The sequence below is a fragment of the Centrocercus urophasianus genome, unplaced genomic scaffold, assembly GCF_019232065.1.
Source record: "Centrocercus urophasianus isolate 14NV4802_14NV808 unplaced genomic scaffold, USGS_Curo_1.0 seq_43, whole genome shotgun sequence".
NCBI lineage: Eukaryota > Metazoa > Chordata > Aves > Galliformes > Phasianidae > Centrocercus > Centrocercus urophasianus.
In genome coordinates, this window is record NW_024885011.1 from 238,230 (window position 1) to 262,734 (window position 24,505).

Sequence of the window (24,505 nt, forward strand, 5' to 3'; positions counted from 1 at the left end):
CCCCCTGCCGTCACCATGGCAACAACCCCCCCCATCCCCAGCTCTTCTCTGTTGCCACGGCGACAGCCTCGGCTCCCCATCTCCCGCGTCGCCACGGTGACGAGTCTGCCTCTGCCTTTGGGAGGAGGCCGCCGCGGTTGCCACGGCAACGGGCTCCTTCTGTTGCCATGGCAACAGCCTCGGCTCTTCTGCCCCGTTGCCACGGTAACGGCATCCTTCCCACCCCGTCTTGCCCCCCCTTCTTTCCCCGCCGGGCGCTTTGGGGCACAATTCAGCTCCAGCTGGCCCGCGGAAGATCAAAAGGGAACCGGGACCGGGACCCGGAGCGCGGCCGGGATCAGCGCTGGGACGCGGGCGGGCTGCGGCCGGGAGCCCGGGACACAACGGGGTACGGCCGGGACCGCGGCCCAGGGCGGTGCAAGAGCCCGGGGCCGCCCTCCCGGTCCTTCCGCGGGCGTCCCCGGCCCGGCCCGCCCCCGCCCCGCCCGCCCGTTTCCATGGCAGCCGCCGGGCCGGGCCGGGTTATGGCGGCGGCGTTGTGCCTGGGCCGGGCCTCGCCTCCGCGGCCGCTCGTGGTGATCCTGGGCGCCACCGGCACCGGGAAGTCGGCGCTGGCCGTGCAGCTGGGGCTGCGCCTGGGTGGAGAGATCGTCAGCGCCGACTCCATGCAGGTACGGGCGGCGTGGGACCGGGGAGGCTGCGAGGGGGCCGGGCCGGGGGGGGGCGGGCAGCGCAGCGGGGGCGGGGAGGGCGCGTCCTGCGCGGAAGGCGTGCGGCGCCGCGGTAGGCCGCAGTAGGCCGCTGTAGGCCGCAGTAGGCCGCGCTGCCGGGGAGTCTGGGATCCGTCCGCGGTTGTCTGAGGCGGGCCTGGGGCCTGCGAGAGGCCCCCCACTAGACCCGCAGCCCGTTCAGCGTGTGGGTTACGCTCCCTAAAGAGGTGTTTAACCCCAGCACGGCAGTCTTTGCCGTTCCTGCTGCTCTTTTCATGCCCACCTTCTGTTTCCTGCTCGGGGCTGCTGACGCTGGGCTCAGTGGCTCTCTTGCAGGGCTGAGTTTGTGAGCACCCCGTCCGTCATTTAAAACGAGTGATCAGACAGCTTTAATTTTATTTTAAGTGTTTTCCTTAAACTCATGGGGACAGAGTCTGGAGTTTAAAAGCACGGAATCCCAGAGAGACCTTTGTGCAGGGCCTGCGTTGCCCCACACTGTCCCACGTCATGGCCTTCGCTCCTGGACCTGTGTCTGTGCACCTGGGTGTATCTGGGGCTCTCGGTGCTCCCAGTGGTCCCCAGGTACCCCCTGGAGCTCCGCACACCTGTGATGGGACTGTGCTGGTTTTCTTGGGATGTCTGTCTGCACCAGGCAGCTTTTAGCTGGTGGCTGTGAGGCTTCCAAGGTATGTGCTGCTGCAGTATCTGTGTCAGGTGTCTCTCACCACGCTAACCATCCTGATCCAGAAAAGCTCTAGAGTTACTATTTATGTCCATTTGTGCACCTTGAAATGCTGATTTTTGCAGGCCTTGCAGTGAGCACCAGCACAGCATACATTGGGTTTTCGTAATGGAAACGGATGTTGACTGGTGTGATCCTGGAATGTGAGGCTGTTGCTGCACGCAGAGCTCTGCACGGTTCTGGAGCCGACTGGTGTGCTGCTCAGTCTTGTTTTGTGCTGGTGGATGCTTTGAAGCATGCATTTTGTGCTCTGGTTGTTTCACATCCCACTGTGGGAATGCAGTCACTTGGAGGATTCTGGCTGCAGGCATCCAATGGCATCTCAGCTCGAGTGGCTCTTGTCCTCCTTTCCTTTTAATCTCATTCTAGCGTGACTGTGGAACGAGAGCTGAGCAGCCGGGGTGCCGTTGCGCTGTGCCTGCATTCAGTGTGGCCTCGTGGGGCGGCCGCCTGCAGGCACAGCGCACGCAGCGCGTTGCCCTTCCCCCACCTCGTTCCACTAACCCCCATGCCCCGCTTAGGCGGCCGCGGCAGCCAACTGGGTCTGCTTTCACACCGGCTTTGTTCCTGTGGAATAGGTTTCTGTGCTATGTATCCCTCTGCTACACAGCGCTGACACCAGTAGACTTGTGGAAGAGTGGCGGGGCTTTAAAAACCCCACTGCTCATTCTCAAGTGACAGCTGCCAGCGGCCACATCGCCCAGAGCCCTGCTCCCTGTTCATGGCTGCGCCCATCTGAGCGCTGCAGCGGTCTGACAACGCTGGCAGTGTCTTTTGGGCAGCTGTTGGAGCTGCAGCCAGGCTTGGGGAGGGGCTGGGAGCCCAAGCCCACCTGTTCCGGTACACAGGCCTCTCCCCAGGGCGCCTTTGTTGTGGCCGTGGGTTGCTGTGATCAAGTTACAGACTTAGCTGGTGCCTGCAAGGCAGCTCTGGAGCTCTGGTTAATCTGATGAGTCTCTTTATTATTTTTTTTTGGTCCTTTCTCTTGCTATTCGTTCTATTCTTGCTATTCTTGCTATTCACATCCCAGAAAGGGAGTGCTTCATTCAGAAGCATATAGTTTCCCCAGAGAAGCCCAGCAGGGTAAAGGCAGTCCTGCTTTGTTCCCAGCAAAGCAGTGAGAAGGCGGCAATCCTGGTGCCAGTGTGCTGGAGGCCCCCCCATCCTCCCTGGTCCCAGTGTCCCTCCTGGGTGTCGTACCTCTGAGCGGTTGAGGAAGTCCTCTGGAGGCTGTTGTGGCACACTGGGTACGTTTGTCAGTTAGTGTGTCTGGTCAGGACGTCTTAAGAGCTTTGGCCAAAGCTCTGCTGACAGCATTCTTGTGGCAGTGTATAGAAGGGGGCTGAATTTTTTCTTCCCTTTCACCCTGGTTTGCCTTCGGTTCTTCCCTCCACCCCTCGCTGCTGGAGATCTCCAGTACTCTGTGAGCCCTTCCCACCTAGGGATGGTCTGCTGTGTGGGGTCCCGGGCTGCACAGCCGCCACGACCGTGCCCAGGACGCTGCCTTGCCCCCTCCATGGCGGATGAGGGGCTGGGGGCTCAGGGCTGCTTTGTGCCTCCTGCATCAGTTTTCCCATCCAGAGTTGGTGCCCAGTTTCCGACCAAGCGCTTCGAGCCCTGGGACTGATTTGCTGGCTCTCAGCAAGAGGCGGGAGGCTGTGGTCAGGGCTAAGCACCTTTAGTCCTCAGCTTGTGTGCAGTGTCTCAGAGGCCTGCTGCTCCAGGCTGCTGCTAATCTGTTTTGGGGCCTTGGAAAGCAACAAAGGCTTATCTGAGCTGCCTGCTGAAAATAGAAATTAGTGTCGGGAGGACATCTCGGGTCCGTGGCTGTGCCGACAGCCAGCTGGTGGAAACCTCTGTGCTGGCTGCTTGTGTGTAAAGGCTGCCTTTGTTCCCTCCCAGCCCACACACTGACACCACATTCCTCCTCTTGTTTCCAGATATTCAGTGTTTAATCCCCAGCAGAACCTTGGGGGGGATTCAGTGTAAAGTGTAAGCCCTGGCCCTGCCTGCGTGGGTGCTGGAAGCCCTGTTAGGGCTGTGTGTTGGCTGGGACATTGGCAGACATGTAGAAGCTGCGGGGGGTGCAGGGCCCTTGTCGGGGCTGGAAGGCACTGAGCCAAAGCAGCAGGGCAGGCGATCAGTAGGCTGCAGCCCACCACCGGTCACACTGGCACAGAGCTGCCCTGCAGGCTGCTCCTCCTGTCTGCTGATCTCCTGCACCCAGAAGGCAGACAGAAAGAGCACTTGGTTGCCTTGCCTCTCCCCCTGCTTCCTGCCCCCAGGCCAGCCTTTCTTGAGGGGCAGAGCCTGGCACTTGCCTTCAAAGCAGCCAGAAGGGTTAGGCAAGACAGGAAGGGAGAGTCTGCAGGTTCAGCTGCCACAGCTCGCATGACTGCTGAGTGGAGGATCAGGCTTCCCTGCTCCAGTAACCTCAGCTCGTCCCTGGCTGCTGCGCTGTGCCTCCTGCCCACGGGTCACCTCTGTGTCACCTTGTCCTTCTGTCTGGGACCTGCATGGTGGCAGGAGAAGGCCGTGCTGCAGCTGGAGGCTTGGCTGCTTTTCAGGGGGATTAAGGGGACGTTTGTTTCTGAAGCCTGGCCTCTGGCTGGGGTGGTTTCTGGTAGATACAGGAGGAAATGACTGCTTCCATATCCAGTCCCTTCTACCAACATGGTAGAAAGCCAGTCTGAGCTGAGAGATGCTGAGCTGCATGTACCTTCCCTGAGCCCTCAGCACAGCTCAGAGCCTAGGCTTCTGCCTGGCACAGGGCGCGCACAGTCCTTGGCTTGGCACAGAGCTGCACACTCAGGACAGAAGGGCTTTATGTGCCCACTGCCCCATGTGCCTGCTGGCAGCTGCCCTCAGCATGCTGGCTGTGGGTCCCCACTCTGCTCAGTTCTGCAGGGCGGCTGTTGGCTGTGCCCAGGGCAGGGGGTTTGGGCTGCAGCGCTGCAGGGATCACAGGTTACTTTGGATCTTTACCAAGAATGCTCCCAAAGGTTGGTTTGGGTGGCCTTCCTTTCTGCTCTGCTTTTAACTGCTCAGCTGAGGCCAGCATCTCCCAGGAGTATTCTCCCAGGCTGAATATCCCAGCCTCAAAATGAAACACGTGCCTGGAAGCAGCCAGACGCTGCTCTTGGCTCTCACCAGCAGTTCCTGGTGGGCGGTGCAGACCAGCAGCGTGCAGTCACTGCTCCATGCCAGCTCCACTCCTTCCATTTCAGAGCTCTCAGCAGGTTTGTTTGTTTGTTTCTTGCCAGGTTTGTTTTGTTCGGCTGTTTCCTGATGTAGGTCACTGCTGCCTGGCATGTGAGGGGGCCGGGAGCAGGGAAGGAGAGGGGAATAACATCTTTGACAGTGACTCAGTGACAGCCAGTCTGCAGCCCCACACAAGGCAATGCTGAAGCTGCTGGGGGGCTCCTAGGGGCTCTGCAAGGAGGATGTGATGCTCCCTTCTTCCAGGGGCACTGACCTCCTGATTTTCTTCTCTGCTTGGCTGACTGGCCTGGGAGGAGCAGAAAGCAGGCTTTGAGGGTGCACATGAGCTGCAACCATCAGTATGTTCAGGAGGCTCCATGACATTGCATGCTGCATACAGAGAGAGATGTGTGTGCTGTAGGAAGAAGTGGTCCTCATCCCCAAACAAGATTTTGAACTGTGCTGGGGGATGGTGCTTGTCAAGAGGCACACCTGAGCGTGTAGCTGCAGCTTGGAGATGATCATGCTCATTTTGAAGTGCTGAACCTCGGAGCTGGGCTGTGCCAGTTACACTGACCATGCTCTGATTACTCCATCAGGCTTTTCATCAGTAACTGCAGGGTCAGAACAGGAAAGCAATTGCAAGCAGTTGGACTCATGGTTCATCTCCTCTGTGGGCAGGAGCAAATGCCAACAGAAGCAATTTGGCCCCTTGCAGGAGCAGATTCCTGCTGCCTTTCCTGGGCAGAACAAGTCTTGGTAGACCTGCCCAGTCTGAAGGGGTCAGCAAGGGCAGAGAACTGTGGTGCCTGGAGGGAGAAGCAGAGGTTGGTGGGGCTCCATAGGGTGTGCATGCTGAGGTGGGCAACGCAGTCTTCTCTTCCTCAGGTGTACAAGGGCTTGGACATCATCACAAACAAGGTTTCTCCTCAGGAGCAGCGCCTGTGCAGACACCACATGATCAGCTTTGTGGATCCTCTCGTGTCCAACTACACAGTGGTGGATTTCAGAGACAAAGCTGTGGCTCTGATATCCTTTTGTGCTGCAGCCTGCCTGGCCGAGCAGACAGGGACTTCCCTCCTCCACAGATAGGCCTGCAAGAGAGATCAGTGCTCACGTCAGTCCTGTGCTCCTTGCATAGCAACAAACTCCTGTATTCAGGGGATACCGCTGGCAAGAGGGGCTTGGATCTACTTTTTCCCCGCTAACAGTGAGGGCAGCCCCTCCTCAGGGCTGGCAGGGCAGGAAGCCTGCTGCACAGCAACAGTGCTGAGCCAGGTGTTGCCCCTCCTGAGTGTCCCTGAATCTCAGCAGTGGCTGGCACAGGTAGAAGAGGGCTGGAAGAGACCAGAGAGCTGTAACACTGCTCTGCAGCCTCACGGGCTGTGTGGTGCAGGAAGGGGGGAGATCTCCTTGCAGCCCTTTCTCCCTGCCATGTGTCTGTGCTTGTGCTCCTTGATTCTAGCACATTGAAGATATCTTTGCTCGAGACAAGATCCCAATTGTGGTGGGAGGAACCAACTACTACATTGAGTCTTTGCTCTGGAAGGTCCTTGTCAACACCAAGGTATTGTGGTGGGGCTTCGAATCCCTCTGGGGAGCAGTGAGCCCTGTGTTCAGGGCAGGCTTCACACAGCTTGGCATGGTACTTCCTTGCTAGAGTGGGGCACGGAAAACCAAAGGCCCCCTGGGGCCGTAGGTCATCTCGCTCATGCTGGCCTGCATGCAGGTGACTGTTTTGGCTTAGGGCTGCCTTGCACCTCGCAGGAGAAGTCCAGCCTGGTGTCTGGGACAGTCACTGACAGGAAAGTGGAGCTGGAGCAGCTGGATGCTGTTGATCTCCATCGCCGCCTGAGCCAGGTAGACCCAGAGATGGCAGCCAAGCTGCACCCCAACGACAAGCGCAAAGTGGCCAGGTAAGCTCGGTGTGCTCAGCCCCTCACCCTGTCCCAGAGGAACTGTGTGCCTGGGAGCATGGCAGGATCCCATCTCAAACGGGTACTGCGAGCCTTCTAGGAATGTTGGAGCACTGGTGCTGGGAAACTGGAATCTGTGCTGCTGAGACCCATGGCTGTGCAGCCCTGCTGGCTTGTGTGCGATGGGGCTGCTCCCATTACCCTGCCCCAGTAGCAGGGTTTATCTAGAGCTATTTAAAGAGCAAGTTGCTGGGCTGGCTGAGTAACATACCTGAGCTCTGTGGGAACAGCACCGCAGCAAGACCAGGCCTGCTGCTTCGTCAGGCCCGTCCCAGCCTTGCCCTGCCCTGGGGGGAGCAGAACACCGCCCACCCCATTCACACGGTGTTGGGGGGGGGGGGGGTGAGGACAGAGGGAAGGACACACTGCGGCTTCCTCTGGCTCCCTGGTATTGATGTCTCACAGTCTCCTCCAGCTTTGACAGTGCTGGCCCCTTACCTGCATCCCTGCCTGGCTGGAAAGGGCAGGGCTGGAGCCAGAAGCCTGTCCCCTGCAGCGCTTGTGCTGGTGCCAGGCAGGAGTGGGTGGCTGTGTTCTGGGGTGCCACCACTGTACTCTGCTCTGCACCCCTAGGACTCGGGTGTGGTTGGGATGCTGGGCACGGAGGGAGCTGAAGCCTGCCCTTCCCCCACATGAGAGGGTTGGATCGCAGTGAATGTCTGCAGTTCCCTTTGCTGGAGCCCCCAGGGCTGCTGGGGAAATGGAAAAGCTCATCCTTACCCAGCCTCTGAGCTCTGTCTGTCTTTGTTTACAGGAGCCTCCAAGTGTTTGAAGAGACGGGGATCCCCCACAGTGAAATCTTGCAGCAGCAGCAGGAGGAGGAAGGTGGGGGACCCTTAGGGGGGCCCCTAAAATACCCACACTCTTGTATCTTGTGGCTTCATGCAGACCAGGCAGGTGAGAGTGGGCTTTGCACAGCTCCTGACTGACTGCACAATGTGATGAGGGGTGAAGGCTGACTCCCTGTTCCTGCCCCAGCCTCTTCACTGGAGAAGGCAGCAATTCCTTTGGCATCAGCAGGCATGACAGAGGACTCATTCTCCTCGCCTGCTGGGCTCTGCCTTCTTCTTATGGATCAGGAGGCTGGGAGTGCAGAAGGTCCAGCTGTGGGTCTTCAGGTGCATGACTTGAGCAGCTGAGCAACTCCTGCCCTCCTCCTCCCAGCTCTGGACCGACGGCTGGACCAGCGGGTGGATGATATGCTGGCTGCAGGGCTGCTGGAAGAGCTGCGGGACTTCCACCAGCGCTACAATCAAGAAAAGGTGACTGAAAATCGGTGGGTGAGAAGCCAGCTCCCTCACTGAAGGCATTGCTGTGTGTTCCTGTGTCTAGCTTGTCCCCTGATGCCACAGTCTTGTGTCACCTGGGGTGTCCCTCTCTACAGGTTGAGACACAGAAGCCCAACTGTCACAGGGAAGGTTGGGGTCACCCACTGTTCTGAAAGAGATGGCCCTGACTCTTGGCTATTGTCTTCCTCTCCAGGCAGGATTATCAGCACGGCATCTTCCAGTCCATTGGTTTCAAGGAGTTTCATGAGTACCTTGTCAGTGAGGGGAACTGCTCACCTGAGACCAGTGCCCTGCTACTGCAAAAAGGTGGGAGGAGCACCCTGTGTACCCTACGTCCCTCCGCCCCACGCAGCTCCAGGTGACAGAGCTTGGTCTGAACCAAGCTCAGACCTGGGACAGGTCTTGCTGGAGTTGGGTTGTACCCTTCTCCGTGCAGTTTTCACTTCAGCTAGACCAGAAGGACAGGGACTCGGCATTCCGGAGCATCTCTGAGCGCATCCAGATAATTCCTCCCTCCTTTCCCTCAGATCCTCTTGTAAGATGTATTGGGCAGATAGTGACCTGGGATCTGAAACTGATGCACCAGTGATGTGGGTGATAGAATCCCAGCTGGGCTCTGCATGTTGTGGAGAACAAGGCCAGAAAGAAGAAATGAAATAGAGCTCAGAAATGTGGTGCTGTTAGAGGGCTGCTCTGCTCCTCAGCACAGCAGAGGTACTAGGCAGTCAGACAGTGAGAGTTCAGTTCAAAGGAGATGGACACCGAGGAAACCACAGAAATGATTAAACAGGGCTGGTACTGAAGTGCTTTGTTGTGTCTGTTAAAGAGAAGATTACAGAGGGATACAGTAAGTCTGGTACTGAACATTGAGGTTGTACAGTGATAGATGATCCTGTAGGTTCACTGTGGATGGAACAAGAAATCTTGAGTTCTATTTGAACAGAGAAATATTCAGGTTAGGGATTAGGAGAGCAGGACAGCCCATGAAAAGATTGTCCTACTTGCTGGAAGCTTCTGGGGCACCGGTCTGGGGCCCTTTCCCCCAGTACTTATTTGAGGGCATTTGGGATACTTTGTCCAGCCCTTCTGTGCTGACACTGCCCCTGTATTCTGACAGGGGATTTGCTATGCTGACTGCTTCTCCCTGCTGGCTTGGAGACCTCCAAACTGATAGCAGAAACATTTCTGTTAAGCAAGCATGGTACTATCCAAAGGGAACTTTTGTCCTGTATGACTTCCCCCCTGTTGGAGCCAACAGGCTCTTCTCATTCTGCTTCAAGCTCAGTTTGTAGAGTTGTGCTGACACAGTATTTTTACATCCTCTGTTTCAAAGGGATCCAGGCCCTGAAACAGGTGAGCAAGAGATATGCTCGGAGGCAGAACAAATGGGTCCGAAACCGCTTCCTGAAACGTGAGTCCTCTGTTCCTGTGCTGCCTCACCACCCCTGCTCTCGTGTCTCTTCTCCCCTGCTTTGATGCTGCCTATGTTCATCTTGCCCTCAGCTGTCTGTCCAGACACTCAGAGAGACAGCTTCTCACTGCTTCTGCTGTGCACACTGGTTGCTTGTCAAGGGAAGATCTTGCCCTCTCAGGAGCGATGCAACCAAGTGCTTGGCCCTGTGCCCAGCAGCCATGGATGAAAGCAGGCTGCAGCATCCCTGCAGCCCCCAGGATCTTGAGGGGATGCCCAGCAGGCCCTCGCACACATCCCCTGTATGAGGCAAGGAGCCCAGCTGACAGATGCCCGCTGGATTAGGGACCAGAGCCCATTGGCTACACCAGGCCCTGCTTGCTGTGGTGGCAGGGAGCCAGCAGGGCTTCCACATATCAGCCCAGCCTTGGAGCAGGGCCAGCAGCAGCAGCTGGGAGCCGGGCACTTGTTGAAAGGTGCTCGGTAGGGGCAAAACAGTAACAACAACAACAACAACAAAAGGCAGGAGGAAACTCGAGTCAAAAGATAGGCTTTGAACAGAGTGCAAGAGCTTTCATGGAGCCATGTGTTTGGTGGATGTGGCTCACCTTTCTGGTGGCAGGTGTGCTTCAGATCAGTCCTATCAAGAACTTGTTTGTGGTTATAGCAATAAAAAGCAGCACCTGCTGGAGCCTGGCACGTGGCAGCCTCTGGTGGCTTTGTCCGAGCAGGGCTGTGTGCCCGATGGCTGCTGGCAGTCGAGCCACTGTGGGCCAGCACTGCCACCAAAGGGAGCGGTGTGCTCTGGCTGTGCTGCCTGAGTGGGCTGCAGCCAGTGCCCCCCACCCTCATACTGAGTCTGCGAGGGCAGAGTGGTGGATTTGTAACTGCCTTGTCAGGTGGAGGCACTGACAAAGCAGCTCCCGTTCAGCCCGCTTTTGTGAGCTGAGAACTGCTGCAGCCACACCAGCAATGACAGCTCTGAGCAGCAGAGTTGAACAAGAGCCTGCACCAAAAGATTCATCACCCAGGCTCTGTGCGTGCACCTCCTTGTAAGCACAGCTTTGTGTGATGGCTTTATGCATCCATCTAGCTCTTCATTCTCTGTGGCCTCCTGTGGACCATGGTAGCAATGAAGTGTTTGCTTACTGTGCTCTGACTTTTAATGTTGTCCTGAAGGCAGGCAATCATGAAGTTGCTTGCCTTGAGTCTGAGGTGTTACTGCTGTTTGCCCGCAAGCTGAGGTCTCAGGTAATTTTGGCTCCAGAAAGGCTGGTGCTATTTGCTCCTGAGTGCTGAAGGACAGGTTGATGAAAGAGCAGATTCTCTTGAGGTATAAAACCCACAGAGCCTGTGTGCTGACTGCTCGGGGTGCTGGGCACCAGGCTGGGGGATGCTGGCACTCACCTCTGTGTCCTCGTAGGTCCTGGCCCCAACGTGCCCCCAGTGTACGGCTTGGAGGTGTCTGATCTCCTGCGGTGGGAGGAAGATGTGCTGAAGCCTGCTCTGGAGATTGTGGAGAGCTTCATCCAGGTATGGGATAAGCAGCACTGAGGTGTGAGCTGTGCCAGAGAAGCCTGTTCCTCAGTTACTGCAGACCCCGTAACTTGGCACTCGGTCTCTCCCACATTTGGGGCTGTCTGTGTCCTTACCAGCCATGCGTGTTTCTGTTTGCAGTAGCAGTGTTGAAGCTGAGAGTTTCTCCCAGCGCTCAGCACTCCACTGGTCTTGCATAGTAAAAGTGCATCTTCTGTCCTCCTGACATTATATCTGAGTACAGAAAATTCACAGCCCAAACCCTACTGAAGTGAACACAGCCGTGGCAGATTTTCTGGATGGAAACTCATTTGAGGCATCGTGTGTTCGACAGGGACGCAAGCCGCCCGTGGAGCCGGTAAAGATGGAGTGTGATGTGAAGGAGAACAAACGGAGCCATCGTGTGTGCGAGCTCTGCAGCAGGGTCATCATCGGGGACAGGGAGTGGGCAGGTAGGGCCTGCGGGGCTCGGCACAGCGGGGCTGCGCGCAGGGAGCGGCGTGAGGCGGCCTCCTTGGCTGGCGCTGCGTGGCCAGGTGACCCTCAGCACACGATCCTGGGCTTTCAGGGATTGTTTACAGCCCGTGCGTGAAAGCAGCCATTTGCAAGGCCTGAGGGGGGTGCGGGAGCTGTGCCACAGCAGCCATCTGTCGGGCTGCCCCCGGCACCTGGGGAGCGCTGCGCTGCCGTCACGCCAGGCGCTGGGCTCTGTGGGATGCCTGCGTTCGGCCCCAGCTCGTCCTTGTGAGCACTTCAGCTGGTCTAAAAGCAGAGCAGATTCAGATTTTCTGAAATGCTGTGTGAGAAGAAAGGTTCTTAATGTCTGTAATGGCGTGGTTTTGCTTGGTTTTGCTATAAGTTTTCTTATTTGTATGTTAAAAAAAAAGGTATTCCCAGCTGCAGTGATGACAGTAAAGGATTTTCTGTTTTCAGTGGACTTAGTTTAAAAGCGCTCTGTTGGAATCAGGTTAACAGAATTTATCAGTGCTGCGAGGCTCATGCTGAGAACCAGAAACAAAAAGTAGTTGAGAAACACTGCAGAAATGGAACTGATAAACCTCCTTGTGCTGCCCAAATGCGGAATATGCAGAGATAACACAAAGATAAGCCGTGCCCAGATCATTGGTGATCAGATTTGAATGAGCCATTCATTACCTCTGATCCAGGGAACTGCTGGAAACAGAGGTGGGAGTTGGCTCGCTGTGGGGAGGCCGTTTCCACCAGACCAGTTTGTAAGTATAACTGGCATTGCAGCCAGTCTCAGGTGTTGGAGCTTGGAGGTACTTTGAAGAAGCTTCGGAGCCAGAGAGCTCTGAAAATTAGCAGAATGTGTGCTGTCCTTCCAGGTGCAGCAAGTTGTAAAGATGTATGGCAGGGTGGGAGCGCCTTAAGGTGACCGCAGACACAACAGTTGGAACAGCTTCTCCTCTGGGGACGTCGTCCCAGGTTGAGATGGATGCGAGCACCATTTCAAACCACGACCAGCTGTGTGTTCTCTGCATCCTGCTGGATGTGGCTGCAATCCCAGATGGCAGGAGAAGGATTGCCCCAAACTTGGTGCTATTTAACTGCAAAATGCGAGAGCTCAAAAGGAAGTGAAGGCAGTAGTGGGGGCTGGGTCAGCCTGCAGTCTGCTCTCCTGCTTTAAGTTGCAGATTGTTCTGGGTCTGCTCCCCATTACCCCGCTGGCTCCAGGAGATTTTTAACTTCTAACTTGACAGTGTGTGGCACCGCTGAAATCAGTGCTTCCTGAGCTGCTCTGAGCTTTGGGCATTGCTTACAACAAATTGTAAGGGCTGTGACTTTGTTTCAAGCTGGGGGTGACCCCACGGTGTTGCGATGAAGCAGCAGCTTTGCAATTTTATCCTTTGACAGAAGAGGATGACTGGAAAACACCTCAGGGCCTTGATTCAGCAAGAACATACCATTGTTTAATTAAGACCCTGCTTGAAAAGTTTGCTGCTTTAATTGCCACTCTGATCTCTTGGCAACAGCGAAACTGCCTTGCTGCTGTTACATTGGTCTGGTTAGACAGAGCTCCTGCTTTGTAGATAATACCACTGACATGGGAGGCTTTGCTGCCCTTGGCAGCAAACAGAAGTGCAGCTCTTGCTGCCCTGGTTTGTCAGTGCAGTTTGCTTCCTTGGGATCACACCTCTGCTCCGTCAGACTCCTGCAGGGCTCTCGTAGCTGCAGGCCTTGCCCTGGAGTTGTGCAAAAGCAGAACTGTGCTCCGTCCCTGTCTGCTCTGCGATGTGCTGCAGTGCAGGCACATCTAGGCTTACAAATGATCCTGGCCTCGTTCCATGGGCTGATGGAGCACTGCTCCTCATGCACATTCTGCAGTGTTTGCTAACACTTGCCTTTCTTTCCTCCTGCAGGTGGAAGCTCAGGTAGAGCAAACTTGTGGGGCATTGCATCCTGACAGCTGGGGGCTTTCTGCATACAAACCCGGGACTTTTCCCTTTCCCACCTTCTTCTCCTCAGGGGAAGGCTTGAAGGCTGCGCCCTGATTGTTTGATGCAGAGCAAATCAGGCCAGGAGCTCCATTCCCCAGGTTCCCCAGAGTTAAAAGCTTGTTTGCCTCTTCCTCCAGCTCACACACGATCCAAAGCCCACCTGCACCACCTGAAGAAGAGAAAGAAGCTGGAGGCTGCTGAGCATGCTGCAGAGACGGCGAGGGACAGCAGGAGTGCAGAGACCTCGGGCGAGGACAGCAGCATGCCTTTTCCATAGGCTTGTGAACGTGCTTCCACCTGGACGGCGGGGAAAGGCCGAGTCCTGGGTGGCCTTGACCCAAAGGAGCCGAGTCATTTTTGGGGGATGAGGCAGGTGTGTGAGTGACAGCCAGAAGGCCGGGGGCTGCGTCAGAGCCCCTTTCTGTGGCCTCGTCTTGCTGTGTTCCCTGCTTCTCCAGCCTGCAGAGGGCTGGCCCTGGGCCAGTGCTGCTGGGCGTCCCGTGCCCTGCATTCGCTCTGGCTGCAGGCTCACGCTGTCCCTGGGAAGGTGGAGCTTCTCCTTTGTGTCTCCAGGTGTGTTGTTCTCAGAGACAGAAGGACTGTGCTCCTGCAGCTTGGCCAGCGGTGCACCTCAGGGCCCGAGTGAGCTCTCACTGCCTTTTTGTGGAGAGGATTTTTTTTGACTTTATATGGAAATAAAGGCACTGGATTACTGTGGGTTCCCCTGCCTATTAAAAAAGTTGAGCTTGCTTGCTGTCTGTTTCCATCTGGCCCAGGTTCCTTGCTCCAGGCACAGGGTGGGATGTCCAGCCCGGCTCCTTCTTCCCGTCCCCTTTTTGCAGCTTCACTCTGGGAGCTGAGCAGATGTTCTCAGCGTGGTGCAGGCCGCGCGCAGCAGGTGCAGAAAGAGCTGGCACCTGTTAAACGGGAACTTGGAAATGATCTCATCAAATTTGCAGCAGATGAGTCTGTCCTGGTTCAAGCTGAATTCCCGGGGGTTTACGCTGTGGTTTGGCAGTGGGACCCGCTCCTGCATTTGAATCCAAGTTGCTGAGCAGCAAATTCCTGGTGCTGTGTGGCTGTGAGGCAGTTGCTGCCTCAGCTTTGTTCCTCGAGAATGGGAGCGCTGTCTTCGTTCCCTGCTTGTGGCTCTGGTGAAAGCCATGAGGCCTTTTCCAGCACAGTTGGGATTCTCCTGGGTTTCCTGGATCACGGATCCTCCTGGGAGGCTTTGGAGGTGGTGGAGCACCGTTTTTTCCTTCGACTGATCACAAATCACCGTGTGTCAGATGGCTCCTGGGGCGCAGCCTGCGAGGGGAAGGGCCACATGGGCAGATCTGCCCCTGGGGCTCTGCAGTGAACCTAAGTTCATCAGCACCGAATTATTTCTGCGGTGCTGCATGAGGCAGCTGCTTTGGGCTGTTGGGTAGAAGCATGCAGGAAGCTTGCACTGAAGTCAACGTCTGGGGAGAGCTGGGAGCACTTTGGAGTGCCAGCACTGTGCGGAGCTGGGCGCCGGCGTTGGGATGCTGTGCGGCTCCAGCTGAAGCCCTGCTCTGGCCCAGACTTGTTTGCCATCTGCTGACCGCAGTGCACTGGCTGTGGGCTCGGCCCTGCTCAGGGCTCGCTGCTCGGGGCCGTGCCGGGCGATAGATGGGGTGAGGCTGGGGGTGAAGCCCCATTCGCTGCTGCCTTCAGTGCGATGCGTCGCCTCACCGTGGAGCAGCTCTGCGAGTGAGGGGTGGGATCGTCAGCTCTGCCTGCTGGGGGCGCTCAGATGGCCGCGTCGTTAGAAGTGGGTTTAATATCCGTAATCAGTTTAATACGAACTTTGTTATCCCAGCAGATACATGTTGTTCCCCACCACAATAACTAGAACCTGCCTGCTCTGTTCGGAGCTTGCTTGTGTGGACGGGTCCCTGCCCCGTGCTGCCCTCTTCCTGTGGGGCAGCGGCTCCCCTATGGCTCAGGAGAACGGGCAGCTGTCAGCATCGCTAACTCAGCCGTGCTGGGAAGGTGGGAGCGCGCACCGGCAGCGCGAAGCAGGTGAGCGTTGTTGCTCCGAGAGGTGGCGGCTGCCGATGTGCTCGCGGCTCCCACGCAGGGCCGGAGGCGGCGTCTGCGCGGCGATTTGCTGCTCGAGAAGCCGGCGCGTTTCAGCTCCGCCGTTAGACTGAGCGCGGGGCGGCGCTGCGCTGTGCGCGGCTGGCGGCGGGCGGAGGCGGCGCGGTGCCGGTGGCTGAGCGCCCGGGCCGCCCAAGCGCTGAGCGATGCCTGCGTCTCCCCGGTCCCGCTGGGTTCTGCGCTCTCCGGTTCCAGGCCGCTGCCGGGGCCGAGCGGCTGGGGCTGGGGCGCGGCGCTTCGCTCCATCTGCCCTCCGCTAATCCGCAGACAAACGCGGCTCTTCCATCTGTGCAGCCGGAGCCGCAGAGCCCATCGCGCCGGCCACTTAACCTAAATGGCTTTGGCCAAAGATAAGGTCATTAATTATACTGGGATTAGAAAACGATTCGGGCCGGGCCCTGCAACGTCGCTGTCCTCTCCCTCGGCCCCGCTGAGCGGCGCGGCTGCGGTCTGAGCTGCAGCTCCTGGGCGCTGCGCGGGGCTCCCTGCGGCGCGAGGCTCCGGGCCGCCGCTCCGGCTGCGGCAGCACGAGGCACCCATCAGCGACCCGCGCCCGGCTCGGCCCCGGCGCCGTCACGCTGTGCCGCGGTGTCACAGCGCCCCCTGCCGGCGGCGGCGGTTTGGCGGACTGCGACGATCGGACCCGCGTGTCCGGGATTGGACGTACCGCGCACGGCCCCGCTCCGTCCTTGGACAGATTAAATGTCGTCTTATTTCACAACCCACCCCCCAAAGAAAAAAAAAAAAAAGAGGTACAAAAAAAGAGGTGAGCGGCGATTTAATCACGTATATTAAAAATCCACCGGGTGGGGCCGGGCCGATTCCTGCAGTCAGCACAGCGATGCTCCTTCCTCTTCCTCTCCCCTGCACGTGTGGGGCCGGGGGCGATGCCTGTACCCCCGGTATCCCCAGCCCCATCCTGCCCGGCCCAATGTCCCTGCGGTGCCACCCGCACCCCACATCCCTGGGCGCTGCTCTCAGGGCCGTGGGAGCGCATCCAGGAGCTGTTCTGGGAGGGGGGGTGCACAGGAACACGGCAGGGCGGCTTTTGGGGGCCGTTCTGTTTTATTTCTGTGTAATCTCTGTTGTCCCTTTTCCCTCCATACAAAATGAGTGGCATGGGCATGGTGTGGGTGACGCAGTGATGTGCGCTGGGATGCGGAGCTGCGCTCACTGCAGCAGCGCCCGGATCTGTTTAGACGTGGTGTCGTCATTCAGGTGCCGGGTGGTGTACCTGGAAGTGGGGACCGTCACCACGCAGCCCTGGAGGGCTCTCGGGAGCAGATGGGTCCCCCTGCTCCCCCCCTCCTGCTCACCTCAGCGCATTCAGGAGCCCCTCGGTGCTGGTGGAGGGTTGGTCCTTGAGGACTTTGATGCACCCCTTCATCTGCACAGGGAACAGAAGAGGTGGTGAGTGCCCAAATGGACCCATATGTTTCCCCCCCTCCCAGCCCCCAGGGATCAAATTCCCCTCTGGCTCAGCTCACACAGAGGTGTCCCCATGGGGTGTGCCCCATAAGCATCGCTGCTGCTTTAGGACACGCGGCGTGGCTGTGACCTCCCCCCAAGGGCACTCACGTCGATCTTGGAGGTCTTGGCAAAGGCCCCCACAGGGTGGACGTGGTCATAGAGGATGATGACCCCGACCATCACCCGCATGCAGAACAGCAGCGTCTCGGTGTTGGTGAAACGGCTGCGGTACTCCCTGCAAAGAGAGGGTCTGAGCTGGGGAGGGAGCAGAAGGACCCCAAACCAGTGCCCGCAGGGTGGATACGCACGGGGTCTCCAGCATCACCCTGCAGACGCAGGCCATGGTGCTCAGGCAGTCGGTCGTGTCCTCAATTGGGAGCGTCTTGTTCTGAAAGCAAAGGGACCCCGGGGGCTTCCTGCAGGGTCCCCAGCCCAGTCCCAGCCCTGCCTGGAGCCAGAGGGGCTTCCTCACGCCACTGCTTCAGCCCCTCCAAGTGCCCCAGCCCCACTCACTTCTGAGACAAATTTGGTGGTGGCATTGCTGAGTGTTTTGAGCATAGGGGTGGCCTCGGCATAGAAGAGGGACATCCTGTTGGCCATCTCGTTGTTCACCTCGCTCTCCGCATCCAGCTGTGGGGTGGGGGGGGCATGGGGTTGGTGGCAGCACCGCTGTTCCTCAGGGAGGTGGTCCTGGGGGGCCCCTCTCACCTGGAGGTTGTTGATGCGGTTTCGGCTGATGGTCCGTCGGTAGTAGCTGAAGTCATTCTGGATGGCGGGGTTGGTCATCTAGGGGGAGTACAGCATTAGGGGACGGGATTAGGGCTGCTCAGTGTGCCCAGGGTGAGCCCCACGGCTGGGAGGGCAATGCTCCATGGCCCAGCTTCAGCATCATGCAAAAAATCAGCACTGGGGCTGATGTGGGGCCGGGCATGGGGACAGCGTGGGACCTGCAGCCCACGGGGGACACCTTGAGCTCATCAAAGCTGAGGGTGAAGTGCAGAATCTCAGCGAACTGCTTGGCCAAGGCCTGCTCCCGCTCCAGGTGCTGCGTGGGGGGGTACGGGGGGCAGGTGAGGGCCTCCAGAAGGCTGCGCAGAGCGTTCTCTGTAGACAGAGCACTGCTGTCACCCCAGTGCCAGGTGGGGAAAGCGAGGCACGGGGCAGCGCAGCGGGGTTGCAATGGCAGTGCAATGAGGGCGCAGGGGAGGGCTCACCGAGCCGCAGAGAGAACTCATAGAAGCGCTTCAGCTTGGCAACGAGGGGGCACACGGCGCTCCATGCCCTCTCCTGCAGCTGCAGGTCCCCAGGGTTCTGGATGGCCTGTGGGGAGAGCAGCGGGGTGACCCCCAGCTACGGGGAGAACAGTGGGGCGGGGGCTGCACCCACCTCTCGAATCTCCTGCCCAGCACCCGTGTAGGACTGCAGCTCAGCCAGCACGCCCTGCGACTCCTCCAGCACGGCGTTCACCTGGTTCCACACCGCAGTCTCAGCTTCTGTCGGCTGCGCATCTGCAGGGCAGCGCCCCGGGGAGAGAAACCCGGAGGGCTCTGAGTGGGACGGGGCGGCCGAGGCCTGTGATGTCCCCGTCCCGCTGCCCCAGAGCAGCCCCAGCCCCACGCTGACCCCGGGGGGTTGACCCTGAGGGGTGCGGTGGGAGCAACCGGCCGTGGGGCTGCCCCCTCCCCGAGGAGATCCCTGGGGCGGCAATGGGGCGGGCGTCTGGGATGGGGGCGGTGCGATGGACGGCGGGCATGGGAACTCAAATGGCGTGGATGTGGAACTCATAAGGTAAGAAACAAAAAAAGGAAAATAAAAATCCCATCTCACTTTCAAAGTCAAGGAAAAAATTAGGGCCTTGTTCAAGTTCGTTATAAGTCAACACTTTAAGAAGGTTCCCCATGTGAAACCTGCAAGAGAAGAAACAAGAGGAAAAAAGCATGACGGCGAGGTGGGATCGGGGAAGAGGTGCTGCGGGCAGCGGGGCAGAGCCCGTCCTCCCGGCCCTCTTCCTCCCGGATGGAGATGGGCGCTGCGATGAACGATGGAGCGGAAGGAGCGGAGCGGAGCGAGGAGAGCCGCCGGGCTCCAGCGAGGAGGGCGATGCGGTGGGTGAGTCCCAGAATGGGGGTCCTGGGGAGCGGCCGCAGCCCCGCGCAGAGGGATGGAGAGGGCTGTGTGCACCGAGGGCCCCTCCTGCTGCGGTCCCAGCCCCGGCCGCGCTGCCTATTTTGGGATGCTTGGTGCTGGCGGCGATGCGGAGCTGCGCGCAGCCTCTTCCCGCCGTGGCTGGGGCCGGGCCCCGCGGTTGCTGCTGCTCTATATTTACGCCCCTCGCTCTCGTTCTGCGCTGAGCTCTGGGAGGAAGGAGGGGGGAGGCAGGAAGGGGCTGGAGGCTGCGCCAGGCTGAGCCCCCCGCCACGGCCACCTCTGCCATCGCATCCCTGTACGCAGCCTGTACAGGAGCATCCCTGAGCTGCATCCACAGGCATCGTACCAGGAACCTGCGGGCACTGGGGTGCTTGAGCCCAACCCTTGTGCCACAGGTCCTCCCGCCTCGCTCCCGGCATCCCCAGCCTTCAGGCTGTCCCAGCCATGGTGACAGGGGGACTTGCTGCATGGCCTCCAAGTGCCACTGATTAATAGCAACGGGCACGTCCCTTGTGCCGGGTCCTGGCACGTGTCCCATGTCCTCCTCACTTGGCTGGGATGTGTCCCCATGCAGGACCCTTGTGGCAGGTGTGGGACATCTCCTCGGGTCTAGCCTCGCTCCCCAGCCCCATGCAGCCTTTGTAGGGTGCATCCAGGACAGCCTCAAGGACACGATGCTGCTTGAGGACTCTGTGCCTGTCCCCATCTTCTGGGGAGCGGCCACCGCAGCGGCCCCAGCCCCCTCCCCACTTCACCCTGCTCACGGGACTTACTTTCAAAATCCAGGAAAAAATGAGGACAGTTTTCTAAATCTTTGCCCAATACCTTTATCAGGTTGCCCATGGCCAGCAGACCTGAGCGAGAGAAACAGCACAGAGTGGAACAGCACCGCGCTGCCACCGCGCGCCCTGGACCCCCTCACCCCCCACCATGGCGGCACCTACCTGCACCCCTCTGCCCCCAGCCCCGCTGCCCTCCCAGCTGTGAGCACAAGGCTGTGAGTGGATGTGAGGCTGCTCTCTGTGTTTTCAGTTTCTAGAGGCAGGGAGAGAAGCGCTGCGCTTCCTGTGGGTGCTGCTCACCGCCCCAGAGCAGCCCTCAGGACAAGGTGTCCTCCCCACGCAACCCACGCTATGGGCAGCCCTAACAGGCAGGGCTGGGTGGGGAGGATCCCACACCAGGATTGCTGCCCCACAGACTCGATTTACAAGCCCATCACCCACACCGTGGCTGCAGCCCTGGTTCCTTACCTCAGTGTGCGGTGCAGCGTTGATGAGAGCAGGTGCTGTGCCACGCGCCCTGATTACTGCATGGGCCGGTGGGGACCTGCAGGGGGGTGTGGGGTCAGAGCCCCTGGGCGGCTCACGGCCCTTCGGGGCAGCCCCACACGCCCTCCAGCCTTCACCTTATTTGCCTCTGCTTGCTCTCACTGCCAGCAGCCGGTGCTTTGGAAGCCATCCAGCGCTTCCTCGAGATGCAGTCGATGCTTCCACACCGGCACCGGCCGAGCATCCCCTGTGCACCACGTCCCCCGTGGAGACCTCCCGGGTGGGGACCCCATGGGGCACGTGGTGCTGAACCATCCCCCATCACCCCGAAGCACCCCATGGGTGGCTGTCCCCATGTTGCTGGCTGGCTTTGCTCTTTGCTGCCTGCACCCCATTGTGGGGTGCACAAAGGGTTGCCCACTGCGCCCCATGGGTATCAGGGAGCTTTTGGGGTTCTGTGCCCTGCAGGGTGGTGCTGGGGGCAGTCAGCCTGGAGGGGGACCTCACCCGCTCTGCTCAGGCATTTGCATAAATTATGGTATCGCATCCTCACGGCCGCACAGAGCTTGTCCTTGAAGGGCAGAGCACAGCTCTCAGGACTGGGATCTGGGGTGCTGGGCACCCAGGGAGGAGCACGGATGGGTCCCTGTGGGGACATGGGTGCAAGGCCTGGCCCTGGTGTGGGGCTCAGCGCTGGGGGAGGGATGGGGATGGCTGCAGCCCCTCTGCCCTGTGCCAGGGAATGGAGATGTGTGGCAGCGCCAGGCTGGGCCCCTCTGTGTCCTTATGGTCCCCCGTGGGGCCGGAGATTCAGTGCCCCATTTGCACCATTCCTACTCCCCCCATACTGGCCCATGATGTGAGGTGGGAGAAGTGGTGGGCAGCACATGCCACTGTGGGGGGCTCTCAGGAGGGAGATTTGCTCCCTGCCTCCCCTCTGCCCGTCACCACACAGGGACCACGCACCCCAAATCCCCCACGAAGGACACTCCACGCACTGAGCGCTGTGTGCAGCCGATGCGGCGCTGGGGACAGCAGGGTCCCCCCCCAGCCACGCCCGCGGTGTCCCCAGGATTATTTCCGCACCATCTCCACGAGCATCCCTCCCAGCAGGGGCACCGCGGCACGAGGGCTGGATCCTGCCCCCGGGCGACCCCCGGCGCGGCCGCCCCCCCCCCCCCCCGCTCTGGGAGCCGAACCCCCAGCAGTGCCCCCACCCTCCCCGCCGGCTCCGCTGCGGACGCGGCCGATTTATCACACGGCTCCGGGGTGCGGAGCCGCAGAGCCCCCCCGGGCTGCAGCATCCCGGGGGCTGCACCCTCCCGCCACCGCCACCCCCTCCCGGGTCTCCCCACCGCCCCCCGCCCCGACCCGGCCCCGTTCTCACCGTGGCGGCGGCGGCAGCGCCCGGTGCGTGCGGTCGCTCCCGCAACGCAGGTGCGGGGTGAAGAGCCGCCCGCCGCTGCGTGCAGCCCTGCGCCGGCTGCCGACTGCACCACAAAGCCCCCCATGGCCCCCGGCCCCCCCACGCCACCGGGGACGGTGACGTCTCAAGTGCGAGGAAGCCGGGGACGCTTAACCCGCTGCGTGCCGGCTGGCAGAGTTCGCGGCCCTGCGGGTCTCTGCACGCTGTAGGACGCGGGGACGCCTCGCACCCCGGGGGTCGGGTGCTGCAGGCCCGGGGCGACGCTCCTCCACATTCCTGTCCTTATCCCAGGGCGTCCTGGGGGGCTGGAGGCTGGGGGGGTGCAGCGAGAGGGACCCACTCGGTGCCACTGTCATCCCATCCCCGCAACCGCCTCGGGTGGAGGGCTCCGAGCACCGGAAAACGGGGCGTTCCGTGGGGTGACACCCTATGGCGGCTCCGCCGTGGGCACAGCCCCGCCCGCACCGCCGGGGGAAGCTGCTGCCCTCTGCATCCCGCGGCGGTGTGGGACGGGGAGGGGTCGGGAGCCGCGGGGAGGGGGCACTGCGCCGTCCTTGGCCGCGTCCCCCGCCGCGCCCCCTCCCCGCTGCTCCCCGCCGCTCCGTGCAGCCTCGGGTGGGGATCCGGCCCCGCACACGGGCACGGCGCGGCGCAGGGACGATGCATTCGGCCCAGGGGGGGTCCGAGGGGATCCGGTCCTCCCGCCCCCGAAGTGATGCATCCCTGCAGCCACGCTGTGTATACACAGCTGCAAATATTTGTCTCTGCTTATAAACCGTTCCTCTGGCCCCGTCGGAGGGGGTGAGATTCGCGCAGGGACTTCGGGTGGCTCCGCGGCTCCGGGCCCAGCCCTGGTGGCTGCAGGCACTGCCCCGCTGCCCAGACCGCGCCGGGGGGGGGGGGGGGGTGGGGGGGGGGAAAACCATCGGGGAGAGGCAGAGACATCGCTATGGAAACGCTCCGCTTTCCGCGCTGGGAACGAGCATCTCTCCCGGGCGGCAGCGGAACGGGAGGTGCGGGGGCTCTTCTCCAGGCTGTGACCCGCCCGGACATCGGTGCTGCCGCCCTCGGGTGCCCATTTCCTCTTCTAGCCCCCCTAGGACGCCCCCCAGCATCACATTTCGCGCCCCCCACCCGCCACCGATTGACAGCGCTCCCAGCCAATGGGCGGACGGTGCCGGGGGAGGGGGGGGCGGGTGCTCGAGGCTGCGAGAGGGGCGGGAGCGGCGCGGGTAGAGCCGGGGGCGGCAGCGCTGCCCCTTCGCCAGCGGTACCGACTTCGCTCGGACAGGTAACGAGAGGACGGGGGGGGGCCGTCGGGGCTGAGAGCCGCTGGCCGCGGCGGGGCGGCCGTCGGGGCCGGTGCCGTCGAGGCCGCGTTGCTGCGGGTGTCGAGGATGGAGCTTCCGAGCCGCCCCCACACCTTGTCATCCCAGAGTGCCCCAGTGAGCTTCTTGTCCTCAACTTTATCCATGGAGAGCAGCTGCGGGAGCTCCATCGAACCCTCTGCTGCTCGGGCTGAGCAGCGGCAGCAGGGCTGTGAGGGAGCCGGCACGGCTGTGTCACTGGGGCTGCTGTATGCAGTGCAGCACTGCGGGTGCAGCGCTGTGGGGTGGGAGCTGCAGGTGGGACTTTTCCTCGTTTGGATGCCGTGGCACAGAACAGCAGTCACTGCGGTGGCATTTGGCAGTGTGTGAGTGCCACCAGCCGGGACGGTTGGCTCCGCTGTGGGAGTTGTGTGGGGCTGATCGGGTGCTGGGGAGCACGGCCACCCCGTACACCTCACAGAGCCCCACGTTTCCCATCCCAGGCACAGCCATGGGCAAGCACAGCAGCAAGCTGGCCCCAGAGATGTTGGACGACCTGGTGAGGAGCACGGAGTTCAGCGAGCAGGAGCTGAAGCAGTGGTACAAGGGCTTCCTCAAGGATTGCCCCACCGGAATCCTCAATCTGGAGGAGTTCCAGCAGCTCTACATCAAGGTGGGCTCTGAGTGGGCACAACCCGTGGGGTCGGAGCACCCCCTCCTGCTGTGCCGAGCGCTGCTCCCTGTGAGCTCCCCTCCCTGTTCCAATCTCTCTCCTCTCCTCTGCCCGCAGTTTTTTCCCTATGGTGACGCCTCCAAGTTTGCCCAGCACGCCTTTCGCACCTTCGACAAGAACAGCGACGGCACCATCGACTTCCGAGAGTTCATCTGCGCCCTGTCTGTCACCTCCAGGGGGACCTTTGAGCAGAAACTCAACTGGGCCTTCGAGATGTACGACCTGGACAGGGACGGGAAAATCACGCGCCTGGAGATGCTGGAGATCATTGAGGTACTGCTGCTCCAGTAAACGGGGTAGCTTGCGTTTTCTGTGGGCTTTTCACAGGTTTGGGGCCCATTTGGCCACCAAAGAATGGGTTTTGGTGTCTGGAACCTCGGCTGAAAGGTGGCTGTGTGGGGCAGCAGCCCTGCCGTGTCCCAGCACCTCCTAGCTTCCACCCTGCTGCTCTCCCTGCTCCAGGCCATCTACAAGATGGTGGGGACTGTGATCATGATGCGGATGAACCAAGACGGGCTGACGCCCCAGCAGCGCGTCGACAAGATCTTCACAAAGATGGACAAGGACAAGGACGACCAGATCTCCCTGGAGGAGTTCAAGGAGGCGGCCAAGAGCGATCCCTCCATCATCCTCCTGCTGCAGGGCGATGTGCAGAAATAGGGCCCGGGGCTCAGGGCCGGACTAGCTGCAGCCAACCTCAGCTCC

General features: G+C 60.2%; 3 protein-coding genes across 6 annotated transcripts; 2 read left to right on the plus strand and 1 right to left on the minus strand.

The window, feature by feature from the left end:
• The first annotated feature begins 15 nt into the window (after positions 1-15).
• Positions 16-14,073, plus strand: TRIT1 (tRNA isopentenyltransferase 1). Its single transcript, XM_042834097.1, is given in 13 exon segments — positions 16-154; positions 157-239; positions 242-388; positions 5,587-5,682; positions 6,122-6,220; positions 6,421-6,569; positions 7,384-7,526; positions 7,794-7,905; positions 8,112-8,224; positions 9,252-9,329; positions 10,753-10,862; positions 11,200-11,317; positions 13,462-14,073. Coding segments are annotated over 13 exon segments (1,527 nt in total). The 3' UTR covers positions 13,602-14,073.
• Positions 14,074-16,225: 2,152 nt separating this feature from the next.
• LOC122168550 (CYFIP-related Rac1 interactor A-like) lies at positions 16,226-20,091 on the minus strand. Of its 3 annotated transcripts, XM_042834009.1 has the most exons (12): positions 20,011-20,091; positions 19,840-19,920; positions 18,746-18,825; positions 18,305-18,426; positions 18,133-18,238; positions 17,886-18,022; positions 17,627-17,704; positions 17,432-17,548; positions 17,227-17,306; positions 17,027-17,153; positions 16,765-16,835; positions 16,226-16,682 (listed from the first exon to the last, which is right to left on the minus strand). In XM_042834009.1, the coding sequence occupies exons 3-12, from the start codon at positions 18,816-18,818 to the stop codon at positions 16,619-16,621; spliced, it is 975 nt and encodes a 324-aa protein (XP_042689943.1). In that variant the 5' UTR covers positions 18,819-18,825; positions 19,840-19,920; positions 20,011-20,091; the 3' UTR covers positions 16,226-16,618. The 3 variants fall into 3 exon arrangements, with proteins under 3 accessions (XP_042689943.1, XP_042689945.1, XP_042689944.1); XM_042834011.1 differs by lacking the exons at positions 18,746-18,825; positions 20,011-20,091 and having other exon boundaries at positions 19,840-19,969; XM_042834010.1 differs by lacking the exons at positions 19,840-19,920; positions 20,011-20,091 and having other exon boundaries at positions 18,746-19,113.
• A 3,487-nt stretch (positions 20,092-23,578) lies between these two features.
• On the plus strand, positions 23,579-24,460 carry HPCAL4 (hippocalcin like 4). Of its 2 annotated transcripts, XM_042834031.1 has the most exons (3): positions 23,579-23,740; positions 23,858-24,073; positions 24,263-24,460. In XM_042834031.1, exons 1-3 carry the CDS (start codon positions 23,579-23,581, stop codon positions 24,458-24,460), a joined length of 576 nt encoding a protein of 191 aa, XP_042689965.1. The 2 variants fall into 2 exon arrangements, with proteins under 2 accessions (XP_042689965.1, XP_042689966.1); XM_042834032.1 differs by lacking the exon at positions 23,858-24,073.
• The last annotated feature ends 45 nt before the right edge of the window (positions 24,461-24,505 follow it).

What these genes read in the sequence shown, in the direction of transcription:
- HPCAL4 (XM_042834031.1), top strand. Translation starts at nt 23,579, where the DNA reads ATGGGCAAGCACAGCAGCAAGCTGGCCCCAGAGATGTTGGACGACCTG. An exon ending in TCCAGCAGCTCTACATCAAG is followed by an intron (nt 23,741 to 23,857) that starts GTGGGCTCTGAG and finishes CTCTGCCCGCAG; the next exon opens with TTTTTTCCCTATGGTGACGC. An exon ending in AGATGCTGGAGATCATTGAG is followed by an intron (nt 24,074 to 24,262) that starts GTACTGCTGCTC and finishes TCCCTGCTCCAG; the next exon opens with GCCATCTACAAGATGGTGGG.
- LOC122168550 (XM_042834010.1), bottom strand. Translation starts at nt 18,857, where the DNA reads ATGCTTTTTTCCTCTTGTTTCTTCTCTTGCAGGTTTCACATGGGGAAC. An exon ending in CCACCAAATTTGTCTCAGAA is followed by an intron (nt 17,307 to 17,431) that starts GTGAGTGGGGCT and finishes CTTTGCTTTCAG; the next exon opens with AACAAGACGCTCCCAATTGA. An exon ending in CCAAGACCTCCAAGATCGAC is followed by an intron (nt 16,836 to 17,026) that starts GTGAGTGCCCTT and finishes TTCCCTGTGCAG; the next exon opens with ATGAAGGGGTGCATCAAAGT.